This window comes from Scardinius erythrophthalmus (genome assembly GCF_964197995.2).
Source record: "Scardinius erythrophthalmus genome assembly, chromosome: 19".
NCBI lineage: Eukaryota > Metazoa > Chordata > Actinopteri > Cypriniformes > Leuciscidae > Scardinius > Scardinius erythrophthalmus.
In genome coordinates, this window is record NC_138239.1 from 38619757 (window position 1) to 38629756 (window position 10000).

At 37.1% G+C, this 10000-nt stretch overlaps 2 protein-coding genes across 7 annotated transcripts in view; both read right to left on the bottom strand.

The window, feature by feature from the left end:
* meis2a (Meis homeobox 2a) overlaps positions 1–10000 on the bottom strand; it is an 87390-nt gene that overhangs the window by 66313 nt on the left and 11077 nt on the right. The window lies entirely within an intron of this gene.
* The window catches only part of LOC308679643 (uncharacterized protein), a 12053-nt gene that overhangs the window by 510 nt on the left and 1543 nt on the right, over positions 1–10000 (bottom strand). For both annotated transcript variants that reach the window (XM_081347234.1, XM_081347235.1), the window contains 8 exons: positions 9776–9841; positions 9584–9664; positions 8251–8304; positions 7419–7484; positions 7227–7307; positions 4906–4959; positions 3495–3593; positions 1–119 (listed from right to left, as the gene is read on the bottom strand). The exon at positions 1–119 is cut by the window's left edge and continues 510 nt beyond it. In XM_081347234.1, the coding sequence (XP_081203360.1) occupies positions 3579–3593; positions 4906–4959; positions 7227–7307; positions 7419–7484; positions 8251–8304; positions 9584–9664; positions 9776–9841 (417 nt within the window). In that variant the 3' untranslated portion in view covers positions 1–119; positions 3495–3578. The remainder of the gene's footprint in view (positions 120–3494; positions 3594–4905; positions 4960–7226; positions 7308–7418; positions 7485–8250; positions 8305–9583; positions 9665–9775; positions 9842–10000) is intronic.

Consider the following 10000-nt stretch of genomic DNA (forward strand, 5'->3'; position numbering starts at 1 on the left):
CTTTAGTAAACTCTAACTATATGAGAGCTCATGTACTTACAATGGTAGTCATATTCAGATTTAAACCTCAGGTACCTTGAGGAACTTCAGTGGTTTCTCGATAGGCATCTTCTGAACACCTGTAGGAAATCAGTTATAGACAGATCAGAAACTCAGATGTAACTCAAACCTGCATCTAGAACTTAAAACTGGTTATACATCTGATCTCTAAAAATTACATTTCAAATGACATTCAAAACATTATTCTGGAGATGGAATGTTGTGTTAAACATCTCCTTTTCAAAGTTTTTGACCAACATGAACATGATAAACTTATTGGTTTGGTACTGATTCCATTCATTTTGTTCTAGAAAAATTGTTATTTATAATAATATCTGATTATTGATAACTGATTTTTACAATTAATGGCAAAAGGAATGTTTAGAAATGTAATTTGATATTATCTACTGGCACACTATAGTATGATATATATATACATACACTATGAACAATTCTAAACGCTTTTGTTTTTGCCCCCATTTTTCATGAGCTGAACTAAAAGTTCTAAGACTTTTTCTATGTACACAAAAGGCCTATTTCTCTCAAATATTGTTCACAAATCTGTCTAAATCTGTGTTAGTGAGCACTTCTCCTTTGCCGAGATAATCCATCCACCTCACAGGTGTGGCATATCAAGATACTGATTAGACAGCATGATGATTGCACAGGTGTGCCTTAGGCTGTCCACAATAAAAGGCCACTCTAAAATGTGCAGTTTTGTGTGGTCTCAGGGGGTCTGGAAACAAGTCATTATCTGGTGTGACCATCATTTGCCTCACGCAGTGCAACACATCTCCTTCGCATAGAGTTGATCAGGTTGTTGATTGTGGCCTGTGGAATGTTGGTCCACTCCTCTTCAATGGCTGTGTTGGATATTGGCAGGACCTGGAACACGCTGTCGTATACGCCGATTCAGAGCATCCCAAACATGCTCAATGGGTGACATGTCCGTTAGTATGCTGGCCCTGCAAGAACTGGGATGTTTTCAGCTTCCAGGAATTGTGTACAGATCTTTGCAGAATAGGGCCGTGCATTATCATGCTGCAACATGAGGTGATGGTTGTGGATGAATGGCACAACAATGGGCCTTAGGATCTCATCACGGTATCTCTGTGCATTCAAAGTGCCATCAATAAAATGCACCTGCGTTGGTTGTCTATAACATACGCCTGCACATACCATAACCCCACCATGGGCCACTCGATTCCCAACGTTGACATCAGCAAACCGCTCACCCACATGACGCCATACACGCTGTCTACCATCTGCCCTGTACAGTGAAAACCGGTATTCATCCGTGAAGAGAACACCTCTCCAAAGTGCCAGACGCCATCGAATGTGAGCATTTGCCCACGCAGGTCGTTTACAACGACCAACTGCAGGTCGAGACCCCGATGAGGACGATGAGCATGCAGATGAGCTTCCCTGAGACGGTTTTTGACAGTTTGTGCAGAAATTCTTTGGTTATGCAAACCGATTGTTGCAGCAGCTGTCCGGGTGGCTGGCCTCAACGGTGTTGGAGGTGAAGATGCTGGATATGGAAGTCCTGGGCTGGTGTGGTTACACACGGTCTGCGGTTGTGAGGCCGGTTGGATGTACTGCCAAATTCTCTGAAAAGCCTTTGGAGACGGCTATGGTAGAGAAATGAACATTCAATTCACGGGCAACAGCAGGTGGACATTCCTGCTGTCAGCATGCCAATTGCACGCTCCCTCAAAACTTGCAACATCTGTGGCATTGTGCTGTGTGATAAAACTGCACATTTTAGAGTGGCCTTTTATTGTGGACAGCCTAAGGCACACCTGTGCAATAATCATGCTGTCTAATCAGTATCTTGATATGCCACACCTGTGAGATGGATGGATTAACTCGGCAAAGGAGAAGTGCTCACTAACACAGATTTAGACAGATTTGTGAACAATATTTGAGAGAAACAGGCCTTTTGGGTACATAGAAAAAGTCTTAGAACTTAGATCTATAATTTTGTTCAGTGAATATAACTGGCTTAAAACCATTTTTCTTTGGTGAAAATACTAACGTAAAATTGCACTACAATATATATTGGTTTAAAATAATAATAAACATGTTCATAAACACAAACTTGTTATGCTGGGTACACACCAAAAGATAATCAGGCTGATTTTGGGCTGATTTCCCCCTTCTGAAAATCCTAGCTGTGTCCCGATTATCTTGATGGTTATAGATTATCTTATCAGATTTTCCCTTGGTGTGAGGTGTGTTTAGAGTGTCCGAACCTGATCGGAAGAACGTCAGAGCCGACCTGATCGCGAATCGCAAATATTCAACATGTGGAATATTTACGATCAGAAATCCTGAAATGTGGGGGGAAGCCCGAGGACAAACACGCGCATGCTCTGGAGATTATCACGTGAAAGGAAACCATATCCAATCAGAAAGCGAGATGAAGGAAGACGGAAGCATAAGAAACGCAGTCATGGCGCAGCACAAACTGAAATTGATGTGGACAGCAGAGATGGAGGATCAGCTTGTTGATTTGTGGCGCAAATGTTTACACAACGTGTTGTGTAAAACATTTCCAAACACTATCATCCCAATTGCTTCCTGCATATCGTCCGCCATGCTTATTCTGAGGTCTCTAGAGTGTTAACAGTCGAGACTCTGGTTGCATGGTCTTTAGGGTTGGGTATCTAGAACCGGTTCCAAAATGCCAAAAACCGGGGATTCGATAAGTCGCGCACACTTCGATTCCGCTTATCGATTCCTTACTTTGGTGATGCTCACATGCGCGAGGTGAATGGCAGTGAGCATTTGTTTACAGTTGTATTGATCTGCCAGGACCTGCCTGCCGCACATGCGCTGTACGTTATATTTACGATGGCGGAGCGCAGCAGACTTTCGAAAGTTTGGTTAAGCTTTTCAAAAAAAGATGAAAATACAGCGAATTGTATCACATGCAAGAAAGACAAACTAGAGCCGCATAATTCTGGATAAAATGAGAACCAGTTTTGTTTAAAATAGAGATCATGAATAAATACATCAGACAATTAATACGAGTCGAGTCTATAATTCCTTAAAGTGTTATATATATATATATATATATATATATATATATATATATATGTACAGTATATTGTAAATTAAGATGCATTGTCACAGTTTTACTGGTAATAGCCTAAATGTAACAAGAATAAAAGGTAGAAAAAAGTATTTGCTCTCTTTTTTCTCTCCAATAAATATTGGAATCGAAACCAAGAATCGTTAAGAACCGGATTCGATAAGCAGAATCGGAATCGTTAAAATTTAAACGATACCCAACCCTAACGGTCTTTTCACATCATGGCACACCACACACTATATGAGCAAAACGGTTAAATCTAGGATTTTTTGTCCTCATGTTTGTGGTCCATCACATTTTGAAAATCTTATAAGATGTAAAATCTTTTGGTGTGTACCCATCATTAGTTGACACATACCAACATTACTGGAGACGCCTGCAGCTCCAGCAGGAACATCACCTTCAGAACCGCTTTCATCAGGATCACTGGCATCAGAGTCCGTCATACTGATCTCATCTTAAAGAAAAAGAGACATTTAAAACAAGAACATCTTCAGTTTAACCTGTATTGAGAAGTCATTTATGAAACATGACAAATGGCACCGTTTAATAATAATAATCATATTAATAACAACTATAATACTTCACTAAGATCACTATTATTAGAATTATCGCCTAGACAGTGATATACTAATACTGTCAATGAAAAATTAATATTTTATAATGAGTATATTATTTTACAATAAGAGGTTATAATACTTTCTTAATTTCTTCACTTAAGCTGTTATACTGGCAGAAACCTGCAGTTTAAGTGAAAACAGGTTTATAAACGCATCTTATTGAAAAATTGTATTACTACAAAAAATGTGGATATAATGCGAATGTGAAAATAGAGAGTAACTGGTGCTGGTTGCGTTCCCAAATGCATGTTAAACTTATGGCACATGCAGAGATGGAGTTCACTGCATTCATTCCCTGTGAAACGAGGCATGGAAAAAGCCAGATCATGAGCTGATCGAGCGAGCAAAGTGTGCTCTTCAGTTTGAAACACGCAGCACAACAGACTACAGACTTACTTTCTTATCGTCTTTTGCGATTTGATAAGGGCATTGAGCCATATTGTGCTTTTGATTTTAGTATGTTTGAGAGATGCTTTACCAAAGCAATTGCGCAAAACACAAAGACAATTTATGTTATTATGAGGCGTAAAAATATTTTCGGTTCTTTTGGTTCAAACTGTGGAGGGACAGATTAGACTGTGGTCGGTCACTAGAGTAAAGGTAATTAATGGTAACACTATGAATTTTACTCCTCCCAAAAATGCCAAATAATAAACAGGTGACAGCGTATTTTAGGCTATGTGACACGTTATAGTGAGATATGACAGCGCTTCTGCAACACGCATCACTGCAGATGAGTAGCTGAGGATCTCTTCAGCATGCTGATGCACAAAATACAAACTAAAAATAAATTAAAGTAAGTCGCAGATGCTCAACACACAGTCATCTTCATTAAAAGTAGTGAGAATAAATGATTTTACCAGTGCTGATGCTACTCTCTCTCCTATTGATCTTAAAATTAGCTGATGATACAAAAAATGCTGCTCATAGCGGTAGCTTTCGATGACGTGAACACCGTTAAATCTGATATAGCGCGGGAATTGAAGATCGGATTTATGTCCGTTTTGTGAAGACACATTTATGTGGCCAAGTGTAAATGGAATTGTTTTGACAATGAAATGACCAGGTGTAAAACAGCCCCAAAGATGATGTGAAAAAGTTCTTACTAGACTAGCATTTCCTAAAATGATGCAATGCTCTTTTTATTACCATCTCAACACAGTCTTGATCCTCCAATGATGATTGTTCCTTCTCAGGGCTCACCTGAAAGCAAGGCAAAGAAAGAAAAAATAAACATCTATTAGAGACAAAGGATTCAGAGATTCTCCAAATGAAGCAGCACAGATACTTGACTCCATTAACACTGACTGATCACTGTCATAAAACATAAAATTAAAACATTACATTATCAATGATATACTTGAGCAAAAGAAGGCTGATGACACCAAACTAATTCAGGTATGATGGGACATTTCAAACCACTCAGTATTAATACTGATCAAATTAATGAGATGAATAGTGACTTAAGATTTAAAACACTGTGACATAAGTTGTAATCAAGTATAAAGTTAAAACCCTATAAATATATGGTCATAACCAATCAGGGATGCATGAAAATAAATGCTCATTGATGTTATCGTTGTCAATCCGATAAGAAAATTAGGCCGCTATATTAACACTAATAAATAGTGGATTTCTTCCTTCAGCTTCAGATGTGCGCTGTTCACCGTGATGGTTTTGAAATGTTTGAATCACAAATCTGTGAAATCAGCGCATTGTTACAGGGAGAGTTCGCTTGTGGAATTGTAAGTTGTAATATTTTTTATTTTTGTTATATATCTGATTTATCTCATATAGGATGCATTTGGCTGAGTTAATGAGTGCTACAGTAAACACTTCACTGTAGGCCACACCGGTGGTCAGCAAAACATTAATTATGATTGGGACTGTCATATATACATAACACTATAATGAGCAAACTATTGCATTAAAAACGTCGTGAATTCTTTGGGTTTAGTTGCTGTGTTTCAGCGTGTTGTCCTGGGAGGAGCGCATCCACAACAGGAGTTTCACTATGTAATAGTTGATTACTATTAATAATAGCTCAAGTTAATCTGTGCATGATTTTGTGCAAGTATAAGTTGTAATATTGTGTTTATTTTGTATAAATATCTAATTTATCATATATAGGTTGTGTTCCGTTGAGCTAAAACCATCTAACAAAGCCTCAGGTTTAGGGGTGTTCCTTCAGCTCTTTAGGCCATTTCATTTTAAGTTTAATGTTGTCTAATAACATTTTAATTTCATTTGATTTATTATTATTATTATTATTATTAAGGCAATAGATGTTTTGGTAAAACTTCACAATACATATGTTATTGCATTAACTAACATGAACTAACAGAGAAAAACTTTTGTTAATGTGAGTTAATAAAATATGTGAGTTCATGTTAGTTCACAGTGCATTAAATTAACAGATACAACACTGGATCCTAAAATGTCTTGGAAAATGTTGAGATTAACGTTAAGTAAGATAAACATGAAGTAAATCATGTAGAAGTATTGTTCATTCATTGTTAGTTCATGTTAACTAATACTAACAAGATGAAACCTTTTTATAAAGTATTGCCATTTTTTTATAAAGAAAGTTGGAAATATGAATGTAAAATTTATTTTAGAAGCTAAGAAACCTTACACTGGTTCAAACTAGGCCACTACTGTATATGTTTGATTTATGTTGAAGTGTTTGGGACATTGGCTTTAAAGTCGGCATGAAATGGAAGTTGAGATTGTCATTTTTTCCTTGTTGTGATGTATATCCGAGTGAAACTGCTTCTGAAATTAGAAAAAAATGTAGGGCGGGGCTTGATTTCGTCCTTCGGGAATTGATTGGATCGTTGGAGGTTGGGCGTTGCAAACAAAATGGAGGCAGATTTGAATGCCAGTTTACATTCAGTTGTGGAGGATTTCTCTCCACCGGACTCCCCCACCGTTACCCTCACATGAAGGATTTTTTATTGAGGAGCCCAGCGACGAGAACAAGGACAAGCAGCTAAATTTTCAGGCAGGAATCAGACCATATTTATATGAGCCTCCCGCGAAACGAGACAAACACCGATAGCCGCACCCTCATGGGCTCTGGCCGCACCCTTTCGCCATGGCACATGACCAAAAGAGAAGAGAGGTCGTTTTCAAGGGGGGAGGGAAGGGTAATGTATTTGATTAAAGATTATAAGGGTACATGAATTTTGAAAAAATAATGAAGTGCACAGATAAATCATTTATAATAAACACTACAATATTACATATAAAAAGAAGATTTGTCAAATTTGATTTCATGCCGACTTTAAATGATGTGCGTTTCGTTTTTGTAATCAGGCTTTCAAAGTATATCAAATTTTGGATTTAGATTCATCGGCTAATATATCAGATATCGGCTTTCGAATATAAAGAATGATCAGTTATCGGCCCAAATGTTCATATCGCTGTATCCCTAATTTGATTTCCAAAAACAAAAAACAAAACAATACCTTCTGTACATCTCTGGCCTCTGACTGGGACGGGGACGGACTCTTCATTTCGAGAGTGGAGGGTTCAACCTCACTGAGAGTCTACAAAACATAACATTAGACATGAAACAGTGGTGTAAATGTGTGAACACTAGATCTCACAGATGTCTCTGCTTCGTTTGCTCGTTCTCTTCCAGCACAACTCTCACTTACCTTGTCTAGACCCACAGTCAGAGCAGCACAATCACTGCCTGATGACCACTGGCTCTTATGGCTCATCTGAAAATATGAAATTAAGCGTTACATACAGAAACACTTCACCTAAGAGTTTAAAAAAAGCATTATAAATGGAATATATAAAGGATAATGTACAGTCAGTCAGTAATTAATACAAAATAAACTGACAGGATAATAAGGGTCCTGATACACAGCTACCTATCAATAAATATTTGCACATGAAATACTGATTTGAGATAATATACAAGATTACAAAATAGTTAAAGTTTTCAAATCAATATTTAAATGCTACCACAAGGTAATGTTCACGGCTTTTATGCATCACATTACATGTGTTTTCATTACAGTGTGTCAGGTTGTGTGTAGCTTTACACCAGTTTTATGAGGACACCCTTTTATGAGGACATCATAAGAGCATGTTACTGATGTTTGACTTGACAGAAGAATCTCAGTGTGTTGTGTAAGTTTGACAGAATCCTGGTCTATGAGGACACAGTTTTATGAGGACATCATAAGAGCATGTTCCTGATGTTTGACTTTGACTGAGTGTGTTGTGTAAGTTTGACAGAATACTGGTCTATGAGGACACTAGATTTACTGGGACACTGGTAACTAGATACATTTGGACGGCACTGAGTTCAAGTGTGTGTATGTATGAGAGTGATACGAGACATTGCGCCTGTGCTAGATGTACAGTAAGTGATCGTGACTCACTTCTTACACACACAATCATAATTCAGTGACTGATAACTGTGGCAAATAATCTGTTTCTGAGGAAACAGAGTTATTACATTAACTTATTGGATACCTTTAGAGTTGCTGTATCTTGTTCAGGTTTCATCTGATTCTTCAGAGTTATCATCTGAAAAAAAAAGTAGTAAAAATATATAAAAAAGACAAATAAATAATAATTTTAGTATCACTTATTGAAAGCCAAACAGAGGTTGCTATTTTTTACCAACTTCTTCAATGATTATATTTAATCTGACAAGCACAAATAGTTTTCGCTATTGGTATTAGCCACAATGAGCTGTGAATTATGGGTTATCAGTATCGATCCTAATATTCCATATGTGTGTCCCGGTAAATCTAGTGTCCTCATAGACCAGGATTCTGTCAAACTTACACAACACACTGAGATTCTCCAGTCAAGTCAAACATCAGAACATTGCTCTTATGATGTCCTCATAAAACGGTGTCCTCATAAAACAGGTGTAAGACACACACACACTTGACACACTGTAATGAACATGCATGTAATGTGATGCATTAAAGTCATGAACATTAACTTGTAGGGCTGCACAATGTATTGCTTTATCATTCATACCCATCTGTGGTAGTGACATTGCAGTACAGGCCTCTGTGAAGTCAGGCTATGTAAAGACTCTGCCGTGTTATTTTACAGTTGATTACTCAAGTTCTGTACCTAAATGCTGTTAGACTTACCTGGAATATATGAGGCATTGTTTATTTCACATCTTTGTTCATTTTTTTTATCTCTGCTTGCAATTTATTATTTTCTATGCAGATGCAAACCCCTACAAAATCACACCTATCATTCTAGAATGATTAATTATTTCCAAATAGAGCTATTCAAGACATCTGGTGAAATTGCTTTTCATATTGAAAAACTTTTGTTAATGTGAGTTAATAAAATATGTGAGTTCATGTTCGTTCACAGTGCATTAAATTAACAGATACAACACTGGATCCTAAAATGTCTTGGAAAATGTTGAGATTAACGTTAAGATAAACGTTAAGTAAATCCTGTAGAAGTATTGTTCATTCATTGTTAGTACATGTTAACTAATACTAACAAGATGAAACCTTTTTGTAAAGTGTTGTCATTTTTTTATAAAGAAAGTTGGAAATATGAATGTAAAATTCATTTTAAAAGTTAAGGAATCTTACATTAGGCCACTGTACTATTATGTTTGATTTATGTTGAAGTGTTTGGGACATTGGCTTTAAATGATGTGCGTTTCGTTTTTGTAATCAGGCTTTCAAAGTATATCAAATTTTGGATTTAGATTCATCGGCTAATATATCAGATATCGGCTTTCGAATATAAAGAATGATCAGTTATCGGCCCAAATGTTCATATCGCTGTATCCCTAATTTAATTTCCAAAAAAACAATACCTTCTGTACATCTCTGGCTTCTGACTGGGACGGGGACGGACTCTTCATTTCGAGAGTGGAGGGTTCAACCTCACTGAGAGTCTACAAAACATAACATTAGACATGAAACAGTGGTGTAAATGTGTGAACACTAGATCTCACAGATGTCTCTGCTTCGTTTGCTCGTTCTCTTCCAGCACAACTCTCACTTACCTTGTCTAGACCCACAGTCAGAGCAGCACAATCACTGCCTGATGACCACTGGCTCTTATGGCTCATCTGAAAATATGAAATTAAGCGTTACATACAGAAACACTTCACCTAAGAGTTTAAAAAAAGCATTATAAATGGAATATATAAAGGATAATGTACAGTCAGTCAGTAATTAATACAAAATAAACTGACAGGATAATAAGGGTCCTGATACACAGCTACCTA